Here is a 25806-nt window from a genome sequence, read left to right on the forward strand (position 1 = left end):
TCAGTTCCTTGAGCTTAAGAAATGCTAAACGAGTTCATCCCTTTTGATTTTCTGACTCTAGCTCCTCGCACATTTCATTGTAATATTTTGCTTTATCATTCTGAGCAGCCTTTTGGAATCTTCTGTTCAGCTCTTTAGTATCTTGAATTCTTCCTTGTGCTTTGGCTTCTCTATGCTCCAGTGCAATCTTCAGAGTTTCTTCTGACATCCATTTTAGTCTTTTCTTCCTCTTCTGTCTATGTAATGATTGTTTGCATTCTTCCTGAAGATACATTTGACATCCTCCCACAACTCATCTGGTCTTCGCTCATTAGTGTTCAAGGTCTCAAACCTGTTCCTGAGATGATTCTGAAATTCACGTGGGATGAAATCAAAGTCATATTTTGGCTCCTGTGGATTCGGTCTAATTTTCCTCAGCTTCAGCTTGAACTTGCATATGAGTAGTTGGTGGTCTGTTCCACAGTCAGCTCCTGTCCTAGTTTTCACAGCTGATATTGAGCTTCTCCAGTGGTTTTTTCCGCAGATGTAATCAATCTGATTGCTATGCATACCATCAGGTGAAATCCATGTGTATAACCTGCATTTATGTCTCTTATAAAAGATATTTGCAATGAATAAGTCATTTATTGTACAAAATTCAATCATTCTATCTCCAGCTTCATTTCTGTCACCAAGCCCATATTTTCCAACTACTGATTCTTCTTCTCTGTTCCCAACTTTTGCATTCCAGTCACCCATTATTATCAATGCATCTTGATTGCATGTTCGATATCATTAATTAATTAGACTAGTCCCTTAAATATGTAATTGCTGATGAAAGAGACTGCATGGTTGTAAGCCTTTTTAAAAAATTGTTATCTGTTTTAAGACTTTTAATGTATTATCATCATTGTTTTTTAGAAAAGTTCATATCTTTGTGACCTCATCATTTTCAATATTGAAACATTAAAAATGTTGTTGTTGTTGGGTGTGGTCATGTTGACCACTACTACCTATCAACAACAGATCAACAACAAATGGGAACCTTGCCATAATGAAAAGATTCAGTAATTCTGCTCCTTTTCATTGGGATTCTCTTTTTTAGGAAAAAGAAAGTCACTTAAGACATTAGATGTGTACTTCCCTATCCAAAGTCTTGTCCATTTCTTCTCCCTTGAGTTTAGTCACTATGTGATCTTTTTCCTTGACCAGGAAATCTCAGATCCAGGATTCTAAGAAATAACAAAAATGAGCCTTTTTTGATAACTTTGTTAAAGGCTTCTGCAAACCTTCTTTGTTGAAACTCAACTAGCTACTTTTCACCCACTGTTTAGCAGACACAGAGAGAGTTGCTCACGTTTTTTTGTGAAATCTAGCTTCATCAGATTCCAGGAGTTTACGTATTGAAATACTGACATACTTTATTGACAAGTCTGTGTTACCTGTGAACTCATGTCCAGGTTTACTGGTTCATCTGTGATCCAAACCACCTGGCTCATGGCCTGCATGGGGCAGACAAGTGCTGACTGACAGATGGTTGGTCACTCAAGGCGTCCCAGACACACCTCAGAGAGGCCTGGCCATCTACTGCTGAAAAAAATCAGCCAATGAAAATCCCCAGAGCTTAGGGACACTCTGACACATGAGGGGTTGCCCCCAGTCAGAACTGATCTATACCAGCTGGGCAAGTGTTATCAGACAGTGGGTGCATGGAATCATTTGCCAAACAGTTTCACCACCGCCGTTGCATATAGCCTGCCCACAACCCTGTCATGTGTAGTAGAATTAGCGTCTATTATTAATACCCAGACTGGGGAAAACTTCTGACGAGGTCAGAAGGCACAGCGAGTGAACCCCAGAAGCCCAGGTGGGCTGAGGGTTGGGGGCCTGCTCACTGCCGTTTCCCCCACTAATACCCTGGGACTGAATATTTGTGGAAACTGCAAACGTGTGGACTCCTGGTGACGAGGGCTTGTTTTCCATTTAGTCTCCTAGAGGAGGACTCTGAGGAGGAAGGAGATTTGTGTCGCATTTGTCAGATAGCCGGGGGTTCCCCCACCAACCCCCTCCTGGAGCCTTGTGGCTGTGTGGGAAGCCTGCAGTTTGTTCATCAGGAGTGCCTGAAAAAGTGGCTGCAAGTGAAAATAACATCAGGTAGGTGGGGAAGTGAGAGTGGCAAGCGTGAGAGGACGCGTAATTAATAGGGGGCTCAGCAGTGGGGGTACAGGGCCTTGTCAACAGCGCCCACTTTTCCCTCGAGCAGAGACTCTGGGGAAATGTGGTGGAGAGCCATTATTCTGCTCACAGCCTTGGTGTATAGTCAACAGCCCCAAACGCTTCCTTTAAATTATGAGAGGAAAATGATTCCCCCTTTTCCAGTCTGATAGAAACATCTGGAACCTGAGGCCATCGAATCCTACCCCTGCTGGAGCCCTTAGCAGAGATGCCAAGATTGCCTCCCAGAAGGAAGAATAGAGGTGGGGCCTAAGGAGCTGAGCCGCAGCGGACTCTCGGCAGCCATGCCCAGCTAGCGGACAGCCAGCAATAGTACCTGGGCACAGCCTGAGACAGTGCAGAAAACAGGCAGGCAGCTCTGCTGCTTCCTCAGTGAGGGAGGAGAGAGGGTCACCTCAGAAACTGCGCACAGAGAGGAAAAGAGAGCGGGTTCCTTTATAAAGCCACTTTCGCTAAAGAGATCCCCATGTGTTGATCTTGTCATCTCTCTCTTTAACAGAGCTCATAACTGGGTGTGAAGCCCCTTCTCAATTGCCTGCGGAAGTTATAACCTAAATATAGCCACATCAGTAGGGCTGCTGTAGTTTTCTTGGCAGAGAACAGGAGGTTTCTTTAAAACATGCTTCTAGAAATGAGAGCAACGTTAAAAACAATAAAAAAAAAGGAGGGGGACATCCATGCAAAGAGTGATTTGATTCAAAAATAGCTACTCTCTCAGTGCACCATGCCACTCTGAAAAGTTTTATCGTGCAGTCAGTTCCTTCTCTTGTCTTCCGTGTTCTCCTCCTTGGTTATCACTCCGCCAGCCAGGCTGCCTAGGAGACCTCAAGCTTTGCCTTGGCCCCTTGGAGTGTTACAGTGACACTTACCAAGATGGCACCCCACTTAAACAGGAATGAGCGTGTGGGGGTGCGTGTTCATTCCCAGACGGGAGGGTACGTCCCCCAGCACGGGTGCATAGGACCACGGCCTGAGATGCTTAAATGCCCATTCTCAGGACCAGCAGTGTGCTCAGTCCTGCGGAAAGCCAAGAAGCCAGTGGACTGCGCTTGCTATGGCCCCTGTCCTGCAGTGCTTATCTTCCTAGACTTGGGCCAGTTAAGCATCGAGCACAGAAAAGGACTCCTAATGCTTGTAAATGCCAGTGCTAGTTTGGATACGTTCAGTAGGATTAGCGCCGAAGGCGCACGAGACATTCAGTAGCCTAGAGCATTACAGAGGGATCTGCCGGAGGAAAATACCAAGCAAACAAAGCACAGATAAGGGAGTATTGTGCTGCTTCACCTTTGAAAATTCTTTCTTATTTACTGTTCTTTATCTCCCCAGGGGAGAAAGATAGAAATGGGTTCTAAAATTGCCCAAGACCTGTCTTTTGCCAATAAATACAGGTAACTAATTAGTCTCTGTTTCCTAACACATAAAATAAACACCAGTACATAGTTACTCAAAATACAGAAGCTACAGCAGAGCGTCTGGACACAGCCAAATTCTACATCTTCGACCTTTTACACTAAGGAAACAGGGTAAATGTAGGGGGCAAAGGATGCTGCTATAGAATGCACACTTTAACACACACACACACACACACACACCAAAAACAACAAAGGAAGGCTTCTCGTGTTTCTTTTTCCAAATGGGGCTGAAGTCAGCTTAATCCCGGCCCTCAATACTGTTATAACTACTACTGGCCCCTGGCCCCTGTCTCCCTCCCTTTTCTCAGGTGAGAATGTCACCTGAGCAGAAGGAGTATAGGCAGACTTTTTGGCCACAAGGGAGTCCTGGTGGCGCAACAGATTCAATATTGGGATCCCATCCGAAAAGTCAGCACTTCCAACCCACCAGCTGCCCTGTGGGTGAATGACGTAGCAGGCTGTTTCTGCAAAGATTTACAACCTTGCAAATCATACTGTGTCCTAGAGGGCTGCTGTGAGTTGGGAACCAACAGCAGAGGGCTGCGGTTCTACAGTTTTGTCAATTGGCTTTTTTTAGGGAGAGGCTGACGATAGCTTCTCCCTGACTTAACACCTTGGACTTGAGTTAGATCTGCAAGGGGAGAAAATAGCCTGGACCCAGTGCTCACTCTTTTTTTTGCAAATACCTCTACATAGTGATTCCAATTTTATAAGCCATTATGGTTGCATCTAAATAGAAAACAAGACCTGTTATTTAAAAGTCATGAAAATTTCACTTACATAATAATGCTTGCGTAATAATGAAAATTCTTTCAAAGGGCATTTTTCAGAGTCCGGGCTCTAGGTCATTAAGTGAAAGTCGCTGATACTCAGAATTCATAACACACAAGGTCAGTCTGAAAACATTGCTAAGTACCAACCCAGAGAGACCCACAGTAACATGTAACTCATTCTCTAATTTAAGGAGCGGATCTCAGCGCTGTGAAAACGTGTGAAATGTGTAAGGAAGCCCTGCTGGTCGATCTGGAGGACTTAAACATGAACGAGTTCTACCAGAAGTACCAGCAGTCCTGGGTAAGAAACACTCCCGCCCACTCGGGCTCCCCAGCTGGCTAGACATACCAGGCGAGAACAAACTCACTTTCCGGAATGTAGTTGACCTTGTCTGGGGTGAATCTGAGAATGTCCGTTTAGCTCACTTTTTTTTTTTTTTTACCAACTCAGCCATTAAGTTAGAACGTTGAAGGAAAATCTTGACCATCTGGATTTGAGATCACTCTTTTGCTGTCAGGGGCAAAAGCAAGAAGCAGTGGCACAAGACGAGCAAGAAGCCTGGGAAATTCCATGACAAAATTTGCTGAAGTCATTTAAGTTTAAAGAGCCCTGACAGTGCAGAGAGTACAGTACTATCAGAAGTTTATAGGTTCGAACCCACCAGTGTCTGAAACCCAGCTCTGTATTACAAGTTGTTAAGAGTCTGAATCTCAACTTGGTGGTCTTCAACAGTTTAAGAGCAGTAACATCAAAACAGGTTCTAGGAGATGGATCCCAGTTTAAAAATTAAGTAACTTGAGAGTAATAAGGAAATGCTTTACTCAAGGCTGTTGTTGTTGTTGTTGAGTACCATCCAGTAAGAACCAACTCAAAGCTCTCCAGCGGGTTTTCAGGGACAGTAAATTGCATGGGAGTATATTGCATATCTTTGCCTCTGCAGAGCAGCTGGTAGATTTGAACCACTTAACTTTGGGTTGGCAATGCAATTCCTTACCTCTACACCATCAGAGGTCCCAGGGCTTGTGAACATGTATTAATAAAAATGCCTACCAGTATCAATACCAGTGCAAGCAGAGTGTTCCTTAGAGGCAAGGAAGGTAAAGCTACGTCTCATTTACTTTGGCCATGTTTTTAGGATGAACCAGCCCTTATAGTGAGATATCGTGCTGGTAAAAATAGAGGGTCGGCAAAAGAGAAGAAGACCCTCAAATAGACTGATACAGTGACTACTCTGTCACGACAGAGATTGTGAGACTCATGCAGAATAGGACAAGAGTCAGATCTGCTGTTCAGAGGGTCACCATGAGTGGCCATGAACTTGACAGCACTTGACAGCATCTGACCAACCTACTCCCGTTCCTAATGGGGCCTCCAAGTGGAACAACTGAACCTTTACGTACCTTTCAGTTAACCACTGAGCATGTTAGACATTATAAGTGCTTTCCCCCTTTTTAATATTTAGTGGATTAACTCTCGTGTGGCATTTGGGTTGTTCAACTCTAGGAACTGTGTCAGTTACCCTTGAAATGCAGGTGTGGGAGTGACACGTGGATACTGTGCACTTGAGATGTATGTAGCTAACTGAGCTGTGTTGGGTGAGATACGCGCCAGATTTCTACAGCTGAGTGCAAAAAAAAGGAAAGCCATAACAGTTAATCATTTCATATTAATTATATGTTGAAATAATATTGTAGATTATCATGCTGTTAGGGCTAAAAAATTTGTCATTCGAATTCATGTCACCTGCTCGTTGTTTTGTCTTACTTTCCTAATGTGAGTACTGGAAATTTTCCTATTACAAATGTGGTGACATTTGTGGCTCATATTCTATTTCTGTAGGATGACACTGGTCGAGTGCATACCAAGCTCATAATGAGCAGCCAGTAAATATTTTTCAAAGGGAAATTGCCCATCATTGCCATTGTCATTTCAGACTGACCTCTCAAACGTGATTAGAAAAAATTATTTATGGTTGTGACCGTAAAGCGCACAATTTTAAAACTATAAAATCATGGTTAATATTCAGAATGTCACTTCATTCTCAGATCATTAGCTATCTCCAGACCTTTTCTGCTTGCTTACTTCTTCTTTTTTTAAAGCAAGGCTAAGGCAAGAAGTTCTGTGTGATTCTGGGCAATTCTGCAATTGCTGGTAGACAGAAGAGACTAAAAAGAACCCCAACACCTAAAAAATTACAAGACCAGAGATTTGAACAGCTCAGTTAGCAAACTTGTTACAATGGACGTAACCCTGTTTCAGCGTTGTAGAATTACAAGATTGGCACAAAAAAAAAAAAAAAAAAGGAAAGGAAAAAAGAGAGAACTTCCTGAAAACTAAATGCAGCATTTTGGGTCCATCTGTTTTTTGAGGCCTGAGGGTCTCTCATCGCTTAGTCATAACTTCCAGACACAGAGCACTGAGATGAGAAACAGAAGCAGTTCATACCTTTGAACTCTAAGAAGGTGCGAGTCAAGATACTGAAAAGAACTGGGCCTCTGAGTGTCTCAGGTCAGGCTGCAAGAAGCCCATGGGGACATTTCAACACACAGGTCGTTTGAGGAAACGGAGCCTGTCAGGCATGCCCAGATGAGCTGGGTGCCCGGATTCTCTCAGAAGTGTGTGCACAGATCTTGTCGGAGCAGGGGCTCCCTTGCCTTGTCCAGTGTGGGCCCCTTTCGGTCTTAAGAATTTTCACTCTCTTGTGCTGCTGCCTAACTGCTGTTCCCATTTGCACCGTTCCTTTACCAGCGATATTTATAGTATTGTGCCACCAATGGCAAAAGTTCCAGTTGTAATAAAATCTTCTGCAGTCATGTAGCCAGAGGCAATCTAGCCCACTGAAAAGCATGCTGATGCTGAAGATGATCTCAACCTAAATCTTAGTTCCTTCCCCGGGGTTGCTGTTTGATGCTCTCTGGACCCCAGTTCTCTTGTCTGTAAGGAGGGAGAGGCTGGAGGAAAACCAAACTGCATGTGTGTCCCTCTGTGATGCCTGTACACAGACGACGGTTGTGAGGAAGGCCTGCCCTAGTCCAGCCACCGAGATGGACAGCCTCTTGGCACTGAAGGCAAAAGCTAACGTGTACCAGGAACCAGGCTAAGTCCGCCACTGGGCAGAGTCAACCCACCCACTGGGGCCATACCCACGTCCTTGGCCTCACTGCATCCTCCTCCAAACACGGTCCAGAAAGGACTGGGAAAGTCGTTACATTATCCAGAACAAGAAATAAGGAAGGTGTGCTCAGAAAAGGTGACGGCTGAGACCTGAGTGAAAGGAGAATGTGTAGGCAGTAAGAGAAAGCATTGAGGAGTGGTGGCGCCCTCTGGGACCAAGGACAAATGGAAGGAGCAGTTATCAGGGCTGGGGGTGGGGGTGGGTGGAGGGTGTATAGCAGAGGAGGGTCACCCAGCAGCAAGTAGTCTTCAGGAAAGGAAACTGAGAGTAGACCCCACCTCTCCCCACACCCCCCACCCTCTGGTCTCCTGCCATTGCCTCCCATTGGCCCAAACCAACAGGAAGTCAGAGGGCAAGGGAGCCTTGTTGATGCAATCCGTTGAGGTCAGCCTCCAGGGCACAGAGCAGGAGAGAAAGATCTGGAAGAGAGAATGGAAAAAACTCTAACATGGTGGTTATTCTTCCTGGAAGTAGGAAATATTTTCAATTCATTTCAGTAAGAACTTGACAGACCATGAAAGCCTTTTGAAAATGCCCTTCATTAAAATCACAGGTGGAAATGTAGACTGACAGGCCCACCCTGGCGTGAGAAGGACAGTCCCAGGCCGGACGTGCACTATTTATCTGCTGATGGAAAGCAGTGGAGGACTCACTCACTCTTCAGCAGTCCTGCCTTTTCTGGTGACCTTGTTGTGAACTGAATAGTGTCTCTCTGCTAATAGTCTGAGTTAAACTCCAAATACAAGAGAAGTATGATTTAGATGAGATAAACTTAATGTCGTTTTAAAATTCTTTTTGCATTATTAGACTACTGATGCCTAGGCCCCGTAAACCTCAAATAGTTTGGTACAGCTGGTCTGGGATGAGGCCAAATGCCCATATATAATATATAAAAGTTTATGTTATGCATATTTTGCCATAGTATAAAATATTGTGGTAAAATATGCAGAACATAGAGTTTTCACTGGCTTGGTGTGTGTGTTTCTGTGTTTCGTTTTCATTCCTTATATTTTGCCCTGATTTCCTAGAAAGTCATTAAAGTTTCCATTGCCATTTTCCTCCCTTGACTTGGTCCACAGCAACCCCAACCAATGGCATGAGGCCAGCTCTGGAAAAGGTGACTCTTTCCAGTGTTCTGATTGGCTAGTTAATGTCATTTTCTTACAAAGAATGGTATTTCCTCCACGTCACCCATCCATTTATGTGCCATCAGTTGCTTTGTTGAGGATTAGGAAGGGTTGTGGTTGTTGTTGTTGTTAGGTGTCATTGAGTATGACTCATAACGACACTGTGAACGACGGACCTAGATCCCATCCAATCCTGTGCCATCCTCGCTGCCTCTGATAGACCTGAGCCCATTCCTGCTTTCACCTTGTCAGGCCATCTCAATGAGTGTCTCCCCCTCTTTCACTGACCCTCCACCCTTCCAAGCACAGTGTCCTTTTCCAAGGAGTAGCCTCTCCTAGCAACATGTCCAAAATATGAGAGACGAAGCTTTGTCATCCTTGCCTCCAAGAAGCACTCTGGTTGTGCCTTTTCCAAGACCTTCCTGTTTGTTCTTTTGACAGTCTGTGGTGTATTCCGTGCTCTTCTCCAACACAAGGCCATCAGTTCTTCTTCTCTTGTCCTTATTCATTGTCCAGCTCTCAGATGCACAGCTCAAGAATAATTATGATCACTCCTCCTAGTAATCGCTGCATTTCCCCATGGATCTAGAGCCCTTTGGTAAGGCAGTTTGTCAGTTTATGTGGTGTGAAGCCTTTTCCTCCAGAGATTGTCATCACTCACCATAACAGGACTGCTTTGCCACATGGGCAGTGGTGATGGGTCATGGTCATTAACTTCCGCAGTGTCCACTGAGCGCACGGGGCCTTCGGCACTGTGCTGGGGCAGTGCCATGGTGCAGCACAGTCACTTCCTTCCACTGAGGAGACATGGTGAGTGATAATTGTGGTGTGGGAGGGTCAGAACGCAGATGCGTGGGCAGCTGGTGGAACAGCTGCAGAGGTCTGACCTGGTCTCAGGACAGTGAGCCCTCTGTAGGAAAGACGATGAAGACCCTCGGGGTGAATCCTGAGACAGCTGAGCCTGATGTCCCCCTCGGGATCTGACCCCAAACTAGAGGCGTGCACGGTGGGTGTCCAGTCAGCACCGTCAGTGGTCTTTGAGCAGGTGGAGGAGATTAGGCCAGAGCATGGCGTCTGAGTCAGCTCTGCACATCTCGGTAGGGATTATAACTGTTGGCCCTCAAGTTAGAGCAGTGGTTTCCAAAGATTAGTGTCCCAAACTGGTGGTATTAGCATCACCTGGAGACTTGTTAGAAATGTCCTTTCTCAGCCTCCATCCTACACCTGCTGAATCAGAAACTCTGGTGGTTGCAAGTGTGCTGGGTAACTGTGCTTTAATAGCCCTGGTTAAAGTTGGAGCCGCTAGAGTCAAAAGTCACGTCTGAATAGGCCACCATCTGACCTCAAATGATGCCTCTTTTGTAGCCGTTGTATCAATCTGTCTTCCCCATTTCACTGACTCTGCTTTACGTAGCCTGCTGTCCTTCTCCAGGGCCTGGTCCCTCCTGATAACAGGCTCAAAGTACATGTGATGAGGTCTTAGCATTCTCAGTTCTAAGGACTACACTTCTTCCAGGACCAATTGGATTGTGGTTTATTCTTTGCCAACAATGCCGTTCCAAGGCATCAATTCTTCCTTATTCGTTGTCCATCTTTTGTCACATAGATGTGATTCAAAACTCAAACTCACTGCCATCGAGTCGCTTCCCACTCAGAGGGACCCTGCATCGGGTTTCTGAGCCTGTAAATTGTGATGCAAGGAGAAAACCCCTCTTAATTCTGTGGAGCATCTGGTGGATCTGGACCACCATTGCTTGTCTTTTAACTGTTAGCAGCATAATATGCAAAAATTATCCCACCAGAGCTCCTCCTCACATGCTTAGGAGATTGAAAATACCATGACTTAGGTCAGGTGTACCTTAGTCTTTAAAGTGTCATCCTTGCTCTTTAGCAGTTTAAAGAAATCTTTGTCAGCAGTTTTGCCTATAACAGTACATTGTTTGATTTCTTGACTGCTTTATCTCTTGATTATGGGTCCAAGTAAAAATTAAATCCTTGACAACCTCATCTTTTCTCCATGCTGTTTTTATTGGTCCAATTATGTGAATTTACAACCTCTTTCTACCAGTCATGGGACTAGGGATTCAGGAGCACACAAGGTGGGCTTGGCCCTTGCCCTCAAAGATATTATATACCAGCCGGCTTCGCTGAGTCCTTTCTTTAGTTCTTGCATTTCATGAGATGTTTTTGCTTTATGCAGTACCCCTTCTATTTCTCTTTGCTTGTTTTATCATAACACCTTGAGTAATTGGGGAGAACAGGATTGCTTCTCTCCTACCATAAAATGGCTGCACTTTGCAGTTTAAACTCTTTGCCCAAAGTCACAGCACTCCATGACCTTGGCCACCCACCTCGCATGACAGGACTCTGTGTGGATGAGGCTGGAGGCCTCGGCCCACTGGCCCACGGTGGGGCAGAGATGTGTTCCTGCCGCCTGGCCTGCCGCCTTCCCCGTGCAGTGGGGAGGGGGAGCTTAGCAGGCCTCTGGCTGCCTTCGCTCAGAGCACAGGCCTGGCCTCGCTCCATCCCAGCCAAGGACAGATGTCCTTAGACACACGCAGTCCCCTAATCACCCTCAGACCTGGGAGCAGCTCGTGAACACATGTGAAGGCTTTGATAGAATGTTCTGCCAGGCTGTCAGCTTCTGCTGGTGGATGATGTGAGAATTTCCATCAGTCAATCTCTTGACCGAAATGAATATTAACAAAATGAAGTGGGGTGGGGGGAGGCGAGAAAAAGAAAAACAGCTGGCAGGCGAGCCGAGCTCTCCCCAGCTCTCAGCCTCAGCCTCCCTCACCAGTCTTCTCCTTGTCAGGCCTCCCCCTGCTCCTCCTACCCCCACCTCTTCAGTCTGGTGCACAAAGAGGAGCTGTATGGGGGTGTCAACTGACCAGCCAGGGGAGGAGGAGAGCAGGAGTTCTGATAAATGACGCTCCCGAATTGACTTCATTTTGTCCTTGCTGAACCAATACGGAGGAACCCTGTCAGATCCCCGAGTCCTCCCACTTGTAGCTGGGGAGCAGAGAAGGTGACTGTGGGTTGACGCGCGCACGCCCACTCCTATTGGCTGGCCAGGCCCCTTTGTGCACATCCCTGGCTTTGCAAGCGTACACAGAACGTGCAGAGGGCGTGCGTACAGGAGCTCAGCCCTGAGATTTATCGTGCTGTGTGACAGGTCCCCTCCCACAGACCAGAGAAGAGACACAATCTGCTAGAAGTGACTTTTCAAATGATCTGCAGAAAACATTAGTGGATATTTTCCCATCTGCATGCCTCTAGGCCTTATTGAGTCATAAAAAGTAAATTATTTCCCCCCACCCCCAATGCTTTGACAAACCTGTGAGTTCCAAGCCATGTTCTAGCTGATTGATTTGCCATTATGTATCTGAGCTTAAAGGTTAGCTGGCCAAGGAGGGATGGGGGTGGGCAGGGTGGCAGGGTCACTCCTTCAGAGGAAGCGAACAAGCGGCTTAGTTTGGTGGTGGAGTTAGAGGGCTTATTAGGAAGGCTTCCCAGAGGAGGGGACTCGGGGACAGCCGTAAAGGAGGGGGCAGGCACCCGTTCACTCAGGGGAGGTAGTGGGAGGCAATGAAAACAAGCAACCTCCTCTCCGTCCACTCCAGCTCAAGGTCAGAAAAGCTTAGAAGTCCTAGCCAAGGCTAAGGGCAGGAGGCCTCGCTGTCCTTCCTCAAGCATGTCCTTTCAGGCAGGGCTGCAGGCCACCAGGACGCGATGAGTGGGGCCTGTTGTCCCCAAAATCCAGGGTAGCGCATGGACCCTTGTGGGACTTCCGGCAGCTCCTTTGTCCTGAAGATGGTATGCTGAGTGCCAGCTTCCTGAGCTGCTCCTGATTCAATCTGAACAGGCTGCTGCGGAAGGAAGCAGAGAAGGAAGGAAGGAAGGAAGGAAGATGAGGCGCTGAAGTGGCCACTGGCTCACGTCCGAGCTGCCTGTCTCCTGGGAAAGCAGTCACAGCGCTGACCTCTCCCAGAGTGATGTAAAGGACCATGGCTTCTGTGGGAATGTGGGTCCCTGGGGCCAGGCCACTTCCTGAGCACCGTCTGACCCACACCAGCGTGCCCCCACTCTCCACCCCTGGGGACAAGATGTGAGGACAGATGGGGGAGTGAAGCAGCATCCCAGCCTGGCCATGCCCTACAGAAGGAGAGGAGACCCTTCTCATACTGTGAATTTATTGACAAGAGCTGGTCTGTGCAGGGGCTGAAGGAAGAGTGAGGCCTTGCAAGACAGAGGAGCTGATGGCAGAGGAGGCGTGGTCAGCCAGATGGCCTCCAATGTCCCATGTCACCCCTATTGGGAAGATGCAAAAAAAAAGAAAAAAGAAAACATAAGAAACCAACTTCCTAAAAAAAAAAAAGGCAGAAACATTAACAAGTAGGAGATACAATACAGAAGACAAAGATGAATGCTTCTCAGATAAAGCCTGGTGTGATGAAGTCACTAATGGAGCTATAGGTGTGGTCTGCAAAAGGAGGGGAAACTTGGAACTCAAACTCATTGTCACCAGCCAGAACCAGCCCACAGCTGACTTTGGGGGGGGGGGGCTGGGAGCTGTAAATTGCATGGGAGAAGATGGCCTCTCTTTCTCCTACAGATGTGGTAATGGATTTTATCCACCAGAGAGGCACTGGCTTCAGGTGAGCACCACAACTCCTTACACACTGCGCCACCAGAGCCCCCTAAAGAGTGGAGAACAGCACTGAAAGCAAATGCATGGAGCCCGAATGAGGAGTTCATTCTCTGCTCAAATGAGGGGTCTAGGAAAAGAATGAACCACTGTAGCATCTGTGTTCTCAGACCTCCAGACAGAAGCTAAGAAGCCAGTCTCATCTCGACCTGCCAGAGGCACCATCACAGGACTCACGCAGTTGGAACTCCTGGGGAGCGCAGCTCGCCCACACCCCGTGGTGGATCTAAGCATCGTACCGGACAACCCGTGTGTGTTGGAGCAGAATTGCACTTCATAGTTTTAGGCGGCTTCTGGTTTTAAGTAGGTAGCACGACCTTTCTTCCAAGATGCCTTTGGGTGAACTTGAATTTCCAACCTTACTGTTAGCTGCCAAGTGAATCAACTGTTTATATCACCCAACAGCACCTATCCTTTTCCTAAAACAGCCATAGCAAATGACCACAGACTATATGCCTCAAAACAGCAGAAATACATATTTAATCTGACAGCAAGTCACCCCCAGGGCTGGGCTCCCTCCAGAGATTCTGGGGAGAATCTTTCCTTGACTCTTCCAGCTCCGGTGGGTTCACAGCCTGGTGGTTCCATGTCTCCGTTCTGCTTCACTTTTCACATGGCCTTCTTCTTTCAATATGCCTCTGCCTTATCCACTTTGCCTATGTCAGATCTCTGCCTTTTTCTTTTAAAGACGTGATTTAGGGCCTACCCAGATCATCTGGGATGAAGTCATCCGTAAGTCCTTTAAGTAATCACATCTGTAAAGACCCTTTTCCCAAATGCAGCCACATTGACAGGTTTCTGACGCGAAGACATGGACATACGTTTTGTGGGAGGCCAGGATTCAACTCACTGTAGGACCCCAGCAAGTCTGGTGATCCTTGTAACACCCAGGAACTTTGGCTTATGAAAAAAAAAAAGCAGCAATATTGTATCTTCTGTATTGTATCTGTAGTGTAAAAATTCTACATTGTATTTTCTACTTGTTTCTGCTTTTTCTCTTTGGGGAGTTTTGGGTTTTTGTTTGGTTTGGTTTTGGTTTGTTGGGTTTTTTTGGTTTCTGGGTGTGGTGTTTTTTTGGGTTTTTTGGTGTGTTTTTTTTTTGCATTTAAGCTTTGCACATGTAACTGCTCAAAAAGTGTTCCTGGAGTGAGATTCAGCTGGGAGAATGGGGCATTTTCAGAGCATCCTCCTCTAAGAGTTAAGGAATCCCACGAGAACTTCCCAGCCTCTCCCTAGGATCTCCTCCTGCCCTTTGTCTTCTCTGGTGCCCAGTGGCAGGCCCAGTCTTAGGGGGTTAGGCTCTTGTCCCGTTTCTTGTCATCTCTTGGCCCTGTTATCCCCCACTCTGTAAATAATGACTGTTTTATGCATAAATTGAAGAGTTTCCTCCTCCATATTTAGGCACACAATGAGCTGATGAATTCGAGCCTGTATCTGGTGTTGTTGCTTCACTTCTACGAACAGCATTTTGCAGAACTCATGAGGCTGAACTACAACTGGATTATAAGAGAGAGGGTAAGTCTGGTTCTACCCTGGAGCCATCCAACAAGAGTCCTAAAAACCGTACAGTGGTCCTTATTAGAGTCTGTTGAGGTCCTCACAGTCACTGGGTAGGATGTCAGACTGTCGTTGGCAACCCTGAGACTTAAGAGGTGAGGTATACACGCAGTGGCCCTCTGGTTGAAAAGGGATAATCACCTAATTGTTTACTATTAAATACAGTGGTAATTAAATGGCCATCAATGATTGTATTCGTGAGGCTCCATGGATATTTGCCCACCAAAAAAGAAGCCAACAAGGATGCTGAGACTGGGGGTGATCACGTAGGGACATGCTCACTGCCCAGAAATTCAGGGTCTGTGAAAATCAGGACCTCCCTAAAGGGGGAACAGTTGAAGCATCAATCAGACCCTCAGAGGGACCTCTCTATGCATTTTGTTTTGGAAAACCATAGTAAATTGTGCTAGTTTATGTATGTATGAGGGAACTTTGGTGGCTTATTGGTAAGAAATTGTACTGCCAACCCGAAGGCCTGCTGTTCAAATCTACCAGCTGCTCCATGGGAGACAGATAGGCAGTCTCTTCCTGTCTGATTTATGAGCTCTGGAAGACCCACTGGAGTGTCAACTATAAGTCAGTTCCAACTTGACGGCACATAACAGTGTGTGTGTGTGCGCGCGCGCACGCATGCCTGCAGGAAGAAACAGACTGCCAAGAAATAAAGGTGCTGATGTATTCCTATTTGCCTTTAAGAAAGTGACAATGTGTTTACCGGGAATGGTCATCTGTGATTGCCTTTTGTTTAGCAAGGAAAACAGGACTCTCTAAGAGGGCTGGCAGAGAGGAGGCACTGTGGCTGTCTCATTAATTGGCAGCTAGAAGCTCAATATCAAGAAAACAAAGATTCCACCACTGGGCCGATTGGCAGCATCATAATAGATGGTGAAGAGATTGAGATTGTTAACAGCTTCAGTTTGGCTCCACAATCAACACTCTTGGCACCAGTAGCCGGGAAATTAAAAGACTGGGAAAGTCGGCTGTCACAGACTTCCCCAAAGTATTGAAGAGCAGTGATGTCTATCTGGAGACTAAGGTGCACCTGATTCAGGCCATTATCTTTACAATTACTTGCTAAGCATCAAAGAGCTGGACAATGACTAGGGATGATAGTAGGAGAGTTGATGCCTTTGAGCTGTGGTGTTGGAGAAGAGTATTGACTATATTATGGACTGCTAAGAAAATGAACAAGTTCATCCTGGAGAGGGTGTAACCAGGCTGCTCCTTGGAGGCAAGGATTCTGGGGCTTCGTCTGACCTACTTTGGACATGTGAGGAGGGACCAGTCCTTGGAGAGGGACATCATGCTTGGGAGGGTGGAGGGACAGCGCAGGAGAGGAAGACCCTCAATGAGATGGATGGATTCAGTGACTCGAGTAATGGGGGTAAGTATGTCAGAGACAGTGATATTGGCACAGAATTGCTAAGAGTTGCAGGCGACTTGACAGCACCTAATAACAATAGCTTTAACAATGTTCTTAACCGTCTGTAGAATCATCCTCATGCAAAGATGAGGATATTGAACTGGCTGACCTCTGAGTTGTCTTTAGTAAACTTAGTCTTCGTCAGTTAGACCATGAGCTTCATGGGACTTCTTTCGGAATTATCTAAATTGCTATGTTTATTTTCTCTCAGTTTAGGTGGTTAGAAGTCTAAATTCGGGGTGCTGCCAGCTCTCGGGAAAGCTTTCTCTGTCTTGGTTCACAGTGAGGGAGGAAGGTCCTTGTTTCCTTTTGGCATCATAAGCCCAGAATTCCTTGAGATCTCCATATGTCTGTCTTCCATTGGGTCTAGGAGGTTCTTAGCACAGGTTTGCTCTGCCCCAGGCTCTGCTTTCTTGGTAATAGGAGGTCCTTTTGATCTCTATTTGCCTCATTAATCCCCTTTTTATATCTTGAAAGAAGGAACTCTGTGTATTGCGTTATGTGTTAGGCTGCTAAGAGAAAGAACACGGATTTAAATCCACTAGCAACTCCATGGGAGAAAGATGAGATAATCTGTATTTGTTAAGATTTACAGTGTCAAAAACTCAATGGAGGCTAAATATGAGTTGGAGTTGACTTTATGGTAGTGAGTTTGATTTTTTGGTTTATATCTCAAAAGAGATTAACTTTAAAAAAACCCCAACATAATACTATAGCTTGTACCCTGCCTTATTAGAGTTAACATTTACAACACAGAAGATTATTTTAACAAATGACAAAATGGAAAACAACTATATAGCACTAAGAATTACATTGTTATCAGGGAGTGTTGAGTCACCTCTAGCTCACACTGAACTTACAAACAGTAGATCAAAGCCTGGTCCTATCCTGTGCCGCTCTCACAAGGTCCACCATGCTTAACCCCATTGCTGCAGCCACTCTGTTTCTTCATCCTCCGTCTCGTTGAGAATCTTCCTTTCTTTCACTGACCCTCCACTTGTTCAAGCTTGATGTATTTTTTTCAAGGACAACATGCCCAAAATATGTGAGGTGAAGTTTCACCATCTTTGCCTCCAAGGAGCACTTTGGTTGCACTTCTGCCAAGATGGATTTGTTTGTTCTCTTGACAGTCAATGGGATATTAAATTCTCTTTGCTCCAGCCACTTTTTAATAAATTTTAGCAAGATTTTACTTCCATGTGATATTAACAATACTGTTTGATAATTTTTGCTTTCTGTTGGATTTTTTTTTAATGGAAACAATTATGGATCTCTTCCGGTCTTCCAAATTTCTTTGCATAGATGAGTGAGAAGGTGCATCTATTTGTCAAAACATCTCAGTTGGTATTCTATCAGTTCCTGGGTACTTAGTTGTTTGTCAGTGTCTTCAGTGGAGCTTGGACTTCTTCCTTTAATACTGTTGGTTCTTGATCATATCCTGCTTCCTGAAATGGTTCAGCTTCAACCCATTTTTTTTGGTACAGTGACTGTGTTTATTTCTTCCATCTAATTTTGATGCTTCCTGCATCATTCAATATTTTGCCCGCAGTCCTTTAATATTGTATCTTAAGGCTTGAATTTGATCTTTAGCTCTTTGAACATGATAAAGTGTGTTCTTCGTTTTTTACTTTCTAGTTCCAGATCTTTGCACAGTTGATTACAATGCTTTGCTTTGTCTTTTTCACGCTTCCCTTTGAAATCTTCTGTTTAGTTCTCTTTCTTCATCTTTTTTTCTTGCACTTCAGCAAGTTTCATGAGCAAGTTTCAGAGTCTCTTCTGACACTAATTTTGGTCTTTTATTTCTTTCTTGTTTTTGTGATAGTCTTTTACTTCCTTTATGTTTGAGACTACCACTCATCTGGCCCCTGGTTGTTAATGTTCAGTGTTTCGAGTCTCTTCTGGAGAATTTTGGCCCAGATAAACTAACACATATTTTCAGGAGGGAGCAATTCAATCCATTACAACTTCTTTCTTCATTTAACGCCTCTTTGTGTCCGGGCCAGGAGACACTTCCCTTAAGGTCATGCCAGGGAATGGATAGATACTTTTACTATTTTGATTCTCAGAACACCCCTTAGAACTTGAGATTTGACCTCTGCTCATGTCAGAAGATAATGACTGGGAAGCAAGCCAGTGTGGCATGGGTACTCTCCCACCTCACCTGGGTTCAGTTCTCCTCTCTCTTCACTTTCCTTTCCTCCTCTTGGTCTCCCTTCCTCTCTCTGTTTTTCTCAATCTACCTGTCTTCTCCTTCACATGGTTGAGAGGCATCTGCTGGCATCAGTCACTTCCTGGAGGTTGGAACCCATTGATGCCAGGAGTTCTCTATGTCACAGCAGACCCTTCTGCCCTGCGAGCTGGTGCAGTCTGCTTGGAGCCATCCTCTTCAGAACACTGGCTTCTAACCATCACTCATGAGAATCCTAGATATGTTCCTGTTATCCCCTCACCCCCCCGACTTAACTCTTCCCCTTGGACCCTACGTTCTCAATTCAAACAAACAAACAAAACATAGACTAAGTCCTTGCCAAGGTACCATCTCAGGAATCTCACCCTCTTTTTGACCTAGGCCTGTCCTTCCTTAATTCTTGCATGGTTTTAATTCCTCAGAGAAATACATTTCTTAGAAAAGGAGGAACAGAAAAGCACAGGAAGCAGGAAATGATCCTTTGTTAACATTTCTATAACCTCATTTTCATGATTCCACGTCTTTTTAATAAACTTTTTATTATACATTGAACTTCAAAGCACCCGGAGCTGATATAGGTTACAGATGGTCCCACCATCGCTGAGCTAATGAAAGCAAGATTAGTAGCCACCAGGACTGGAAAGCAAACATAGAGGACAGCAAACAGTACAATTCAGTGGATTCAAACCAAGGCCTCAAAAAAGCAGCTTCTGGCTCTGGAGAACCTTCTGGATAAAATGGCCCCAGAGAAAAGGAGTAAGTCATAACAGCAGCAGTAGGAATCTGGGCCACTGGAAAGAGGAAGACCTGGACAGCACTCTTCTTTCATCACAATCCTGAAATAGTCCTCACCCACTTCAGCCGCCAAGCAGTAACTGGTACAAACAGCCAGTTAGAAGACACACAAGTGGAAGGAGGAGACCAAATTACTTCCGTCAAATTCAGGCTCTGTTCATCTAGGTCTCAGTATTTTCTTCTGCAAGAAAATACCGAATCTGAGAGTCACATTTAGAAAAAAGGGCACTCCGTGAAGTGAATCCCCCTCTTCTTCCCTCTCCTTTATCTGCCAAGACTGGAGAATTCATTCCCATTGGGCTTTTTGGTTTTGTCTCATTAAGATCCCAGGAAGAAATGCTTGTTACTGATGATGCTTATTTATTCATGCACTGCCTTGTCCCAGATGTTGAGATGGGGGTCAGGGAGAGTGGCTACCAGATGTGACACCATGATTTCCCTTTCTTGGAGGAACTTCTGAGCAAGTTGAGAGATGAGACTCACATAATTACGGGACAGCATCTGGAAGCGCTGGCATTCCTTAGAGAGTTCCACATGATGCCTTGGCATCAATCTTTTCCTGGGTCTAGGAGGGCCTCCCCAAAGAGGCCCCGAGTCCACAGGACACACTCTGCTCCTGCATCTTCTTTTTTAGGGGTACTGAGAGCCCTCTCCCTCCAATCTCTCATCTCTGCTCCATTGTTTACTCTTTTAGAAAGAGATTGATTCAGTTAAACCCTAATCAGGAAGATTGCATCCTGCCTCATTAGCATAACTGCCACTAAGCCTGCCTCATTAGCATTACAGAGGTTCCACATGAGATAATTGCATCAGATCACAAAATGGAGGATGATTGCACAATGCTGAAAATCAGGGCCTAGCTGAGCTGACATAACACAATCCTGTTCCTGACACTGGGCCTCCACACCTGTCTCTCGTGCGGTAGGCAGATGGTGGGTCTTAGGTGACAGCCAACGATGTCCCAGGTGCTACAGATGCTCAGAGGATTGAGAAGATTACAAAGTACCCAATGACTGCCACATAAGGAATGATCTGCACAGGTTGGGGCATCTTTTGGACAAAGAACAAAAGGGATCCAGGCCTTCCTTGAATAGCCTCCACTCCCCGCTCAAGTCATCTGCTTATGGTGGGTGGGGACTGCAGTAGCTGGTGAGGGAGGCAAGAAGTAAGGTCTTGAAGTAGCTCTCAAAGGCCACACGTCCATTCCTACACGAGGCTCAGTGGATCAGAACCCCTCCCCGTTTACATCATTTCTACAAAATCAAAACCTTGGGATTTGGAGGACCACATCTTCCCACAATGAAGTCCCTAGCTGGAAGAATTCCTGCTCTCCACAGAAGTTCTTGGTTGTTGTTAGCTTCCATCAAGTTGACTGTGACTCACAACGACCCTATGAACGGTGCATCTCGCCCTATCCTGTGCCAGCCTCACTAGCCCTGACATGCTCGAGCCCATTGCTACTTCACTGTGCCGATCCATCCTGTTGTGAGCCTTCCTCTCTTACGCTGACCCTCCAAGCTGACCTTTCCAAGCATGGTCTACTTCTCCAAGGACTTACTCTTGGTAGAGCAAAAGAATCGGTTAGATATGATCACGTGAGACAGACAGACCTCTGAATCTAGAGGGAGGTAGAGGTCACAGGGCAGCCCAGTGAAAACAGAGACAATGGTAGTAGCACAGCCCTGAGGTATCATTTACCAGGTAATGGGGACCTGCTACCCTGGAAATTCCATCCCTCCCTCAGCCCTTTCGCTGGGTCACCAAAAGAGAGTCTGGAACCAAAGCTGCCTTTGCACTGGCCAGGCAGTTGCCCCAGTAACCATGTCCAGCACCCCTTATTTTGCCCCCAGCCTGCCACAAAGCCCCTCTTCTCCAGGGGGAAGAGCGCCATCCCTTCTGCCCCCGGAGCCCACACCCTTGCAGCCTGGCACAATGGGCTCCCATGGAGTACACAGTGTTTCTCATTGTGCCACAAAATGCCATAAAGTCAGAACAAAGAGGGAGCCAGAGCCTTGATGGGCCTGCTGCTTCCTGCCGGGCGGAGAATACAACCGATTGTTTAAAAGCCAGTGGTGAGGCAAGTGGCCAATTAACGCGACCTTCACCCCAGCCTGTAAATGCGATTCGGCCCATGGGCATGGGATGCTGCTACTCAGATCAATTGCTGAAAGGAAGCACGGCTGCTCCCACTGCCAAATTTAGAAGCCCCGAAAGAGCGAAGGTGACCTGGGTTACCTCTTCTGCTGTCTGTAGAACTAAGCTCAGCCCTGCCAGTGCTGAATGTTAACCCTGCCGCCCCCCTCCACCCCCACCCCCGCACTCTGCCCACTTCCCTGCCACTTTAAGGTGATGTAAGGGATTCCTAGATGGTTCCCGGGACTAGAGAACTCTACAGCTGCTCACAGTCGCATTGAGGGGGAAATACAGTTCATTTTTCATTGTCTTCTTTCTCATAGTTGTCAAGAAACTACCTCCCAGCCAGCCCGGAAGAAAATCAAAGTAGGTTTGGGGGATATTTGCTAGTTAATGTAGTCCTTCTCAGTTATGCTGTGGAAGGAAGTGACGACCACCACCCGGGGGCAAAAATAACCACGCAAAGCTTGGGAAACGCTAGCTGTTGAAAACGATCAGGAAGGCGAGTCAAGTATGCGGGCTGCCGAGCAGATACTCATTTTAACTCATCCTGAAAGCAAGGACGAAGGCCTGCAGAGGGGAGAGGGCTGGGGCTAGGGGAACTTGGGCCCATCCTTGCTGGGCTTCTCCAGAGTCCAGTACTTGGGGAGCTTCTTGGTCTGTTACTGCAGCAGCCTCTGGGTTTTTCTTTCCCCTAACCCTGGATAATTGGTGCTCAGCCATGAGAGAGGGGGAAGACCAGGGTTATTCACAAGCTAGTGACTCCACTGGACTTTGTGCCTCTTGGCCTAAACAATTAGATCTGCTGGATTTAGCGGCAGAACAAGAGCAGTCTCCTGAGGAGGGTCTCTTCAAGGGGGTGAGATCGTCCTCAAACCGGTCCAAGAAGTCTCCCTCCTGTCAGTTAACCCCATAAAGAAGAACCAGACTGGAGAAAAATGTGCTTAATTAAAGCAAGAGGGCTCGCAGTCAGACTCGGGAAGAACTTCCCCACCAGCATGAAATTAAGCATAGCTATGACATGAGAGTGCCATGGCATTTCTGTGCCCAGATACTCTTCTGAGGAGAGATTTTACAGCTGCCAGCCCACATGCAGAATGCTGTTTCCTGAGGAAACTACCAAAAATACAGATCCCTGGGGCCCTGGCAAAGATTCCCATTCAGGCCATAAGGGGCAGCCATGGAATCTGTCTGACCCCACACTGGCTGGGGGTTCCAGTGCAGAATCACATTTTATGTGTTCAGCAAACATGCCCTCCCCAACCCCCATTGCACCAGCTCAGGGCCAGGTGACCCCCAGTCTCCACCACGGAGGACCAGTCCCCCATGAGCAAGCCACCAGCTGACCATTGTCAGAGACAGAAGGGGGTCCTGCTCTCCATTCACAAAAGGAGCCCCCATTCCCTGTCCTGGGAAGCCTGGTGAGGGCTTAGTGCCCTTCGTCCCTTCATGTGGCCCCCAGACCCAACGGGCATCCCTTTGGCCTCTCCCTGTCCATGGGCTGCCTGCGAGAGAGCCAGTGAGGTTCCGAAAGAACTCTGTGTCCCTGGCACGTCCTCTGCCCCTCCACTGGATCACCTGAGCCAGCGAGTGGCCCGGAGGGTCCCCCATCTTGGCCTTGGCTGGGAGCCTCCGCTGAGGAAAGGGCATGACGGTGCGCTAACCTCAGGTGGCGGCCTCGACCCAGCAGGTTGAGACTAGGACAGGGTCCCCGCTCCCCCAGCGCCCCTGCCCCGCCCTGGCCCTGCTGACTCTGGGCGCCCAGGCAGCCATCCACCCGGGTGGCTTTGGTAGGCACGGGCGACCCCTGGTGTCCAGTGTGTGCTGGTGCCTCTGCTCTTGGTGCCGCAGATAAAGAGTGGGCTTTCCCAAGTTGGAAAGGGTCGGGAAGGGACACTTGACCCCTAAGTCCAGACTGCAAGGATTCCCTGGGATGGTGGTAATGGAATTGGTTGGGATCCCACGACGGGCAGGAGGGGATCTTGAGGCCCCTTCTAGCAGGTGCCTACCTGCCGAGCTCCCCCCATGATGGCCTGACTCTAGAGACGTTCTTCAGGGAACAAGGACTGATGGATGCTAGGGTCCTGTCCTCAATGCCCCAGCCCCCAGTTCACCCCTGGCGTGCAGGCCACCTGCCTCAGCTTGTGCACACACACCCCATACACTGGCGGGTGTCACCTCAGCAGAGGAGAGCCAGGAGCAGAGGGATGGGCCTGGCCAGCTGTCAGACTTGGCCTGGCTAACTGCCAGCACCATTATCAAGACAACAGCCAGCACAGCCAGAGGCAGAGCCACGTGGCCCCGCCCTCCCCCAGGCCACACTCTGGTCCCCAGCAGCCTGACCTGACTCACCTGGTTGGCAGCACGGTGGTGCTTAGATGGGCTGCCAGCGCTGAGTCACAGCTGTGACCTGCCACCCCACTCAGTCAGGTAAACAGTAAGGAGGAGAGGTGAGACAAGGGCACATCAGGCAATATCCCACAGCCTTGCTGTGGCTCTGGGGTGCACATGTTCAGCAGGAACCCCACCCCTGCACTGGGAACACAAGCGGCCCCCAGGTAATGACAATGGAAGAGAGGCCCTGGGGTTGTGTGCCCAGGTCTGACAACCCATCACGTGGCTCTGTGAACCAGCTCCTGCCAGCTGGAAACCAGCTGGCAGGAATGACTGTTGCCATAGCAGAGCCCAAGGCCACCGAGGAGGAACAATGCCTCCTGCAGCTGTGTGTGTCCAGAGAGGAGCAAGGGCACACTCGGGCCTTCAGGTCAAATGCTGGGTAGAGCAGACCCTGGCCTGGGATCAAAGCAGTCAGCCTGTGTGCAAAGCATGGGACTGTGCAAAGGCCCTGGGACAGCTCCTAGGCCTGGGGCTGCTTTGAGACCAAAGGTGGGAGCCAAGAGCGTCCAGGAAAGGGTATCGTCAGCTCCTTGCCCTTCTTCAAGAGTCAAAAAATGTATCTAAATAGAGAGCACCCAGCCCAATAAGGAAGGATATTTGAGATCAAATTTGCCCCAAGAAGTCTTACTCTGCCTCCTCTACTCATTCCCACATCACATGGCCCTCTCCTTCCCCTGGTCTGTTCTCTAGGTTTGTTATAAACTGAGCTCAGCTCCTCCCTACCCTGCAGTTTGGGAGATGGGGCTGTGGGGGGCTCCCTGAGAAGGGCAAGCATTTTCGGGACACACTCTCAGAACCAGTGTCAGCACCAGCTATGTGGAGAGATGAAGGCCACTAGAGTCTGGTTAGACCCCCCACTGCAGTCCCGGGCCTCCTAGCCCCACTCGGGGATGCCATATCCCTCCGTTACAAACCCCACAATCCACCGTGGTTTCACAGCCTGAGAGACCCTCTTGCTTTCCAGATTCCGAGCTGGGAGATGGAAATGAAGGCAGCGTTTATCAAAGCAATGGTCGGGTCATCTAGTGAGGAGGCTGGCCACGGGGACCTACGTGCCTAGCCAGCTCTTCTGCATCTCCACCTGCCTCCCTTCCTCCTCTTCCTCTTTACTGACACAGGAACCAAGGTCCTGCTTGAGCAACAGCCACCAGCTGGGCCCCAGCCAGCCTTGGCCACGCAGCGAGGGTTGTTGGGGCCCGAGCAGGCTACCCTTCTGCCCCTCTGCAGACGCCCAAGCGAACCTGCAGCCCTGGCAGGCCCAGAGGTCTGAGTGTCCCTTTAGGCCACACACCACCCTGAGTGGAATTAGGACACAGTTCAGTAAACTGACTTTATTTACCCAGCCTTGTTAATGTTGATTTCGTTCTCCTCGGACAAAACCTCCAATTCCCAACTCCCCTCCACTGTCCCAAACACATCCATAGGCTCGGCCAGGCTGTATCTGGGTGGCAACCCTCCAGAACTGGTTTGCTATACAAACCTGTCACTTCTCCCTGATGTCCTGTGGCACCATAATTACATCTGAGGAAACAAAGGTCAAGTCAGGACTTGGCGTGAAAAACATCACAGAGGGTCTTGTGTGAGAGACAGAGAGACCTGAGACAGAGACACAGAAGTAGAAGGGTTCAAAGAAAGCAATGGAGTGACTGCTGATTATACCAAGTGAAAGAAGCCAGACAGAACCAGCCTCGTATTGTGTGACTGTGTCTGTGTGAAATTTCTAGAAAAGGCAAAACCAGAGAGAAAGCAGATGAGTGGTATCGCAGGACTGGGATAGGAGCATTTATTTTTTTTTTTTACTTCAAACAGCTGGGACAAATTTGGGGAGTAATCAAGGCTTCCTGATGCTAGTTTATGTTAATGTTTACACACGATAAATTGACTAAAGCTCACGGACCTGTAT

The 25806-nt window shown here is 47.5% G+C and overlaps 1 protein-coding gene across 1 annotated transcript in view; it reads left to right on the forward strand.

Moving 5' to 3' along the window:
* Positions 1-24929, forward strand: part of MARCH10 (membrane-associated ring finger (C3HC4) 10, E3 ubiquitin protein ligase) — a 113069-nt gene extending 88140 nt beyond the window's left edge. Inside the window, exons 6-10 of the mRNA XM_006897798.1 lie at positions 1967-2133; positions 4591-4700; positions 14812-14925; positions 21830-21872; positions 24868-24929. Of these exons, the coding sequence (XP_006897860.1) occupies positions 1967-2133; positions 4591-4700; positions 14812-14925; positions 21830-21872; positions 24868-24929 (496 nt within the window). The remainder of the gene's footprint in view (positions 1-1966; positions 2134-4590; positions 4701-14811; positions 14926-21829; positions 21873-24867) is intronic.
* The last annotated feature ends 877 nt before the right edge of the window (positions 24930-25806 follow it).

Source organism: Elephantulus edwardii, unplaced genomic scaffold, assembly GCF_000299155.1.
Source record: "Elephantulus edwardii isolate Elephantulus edwardi_28Jun2011 unplaced genomic scaffold, EleEdw1.0 scaffold00216, whole genome shotgun sequence".
NCBI lineage: Eukaryota > Metazoa > Chordata > Mammalia > Macroscelidea > Macroscelididae > Elephantulus > Elephantulus edwardii.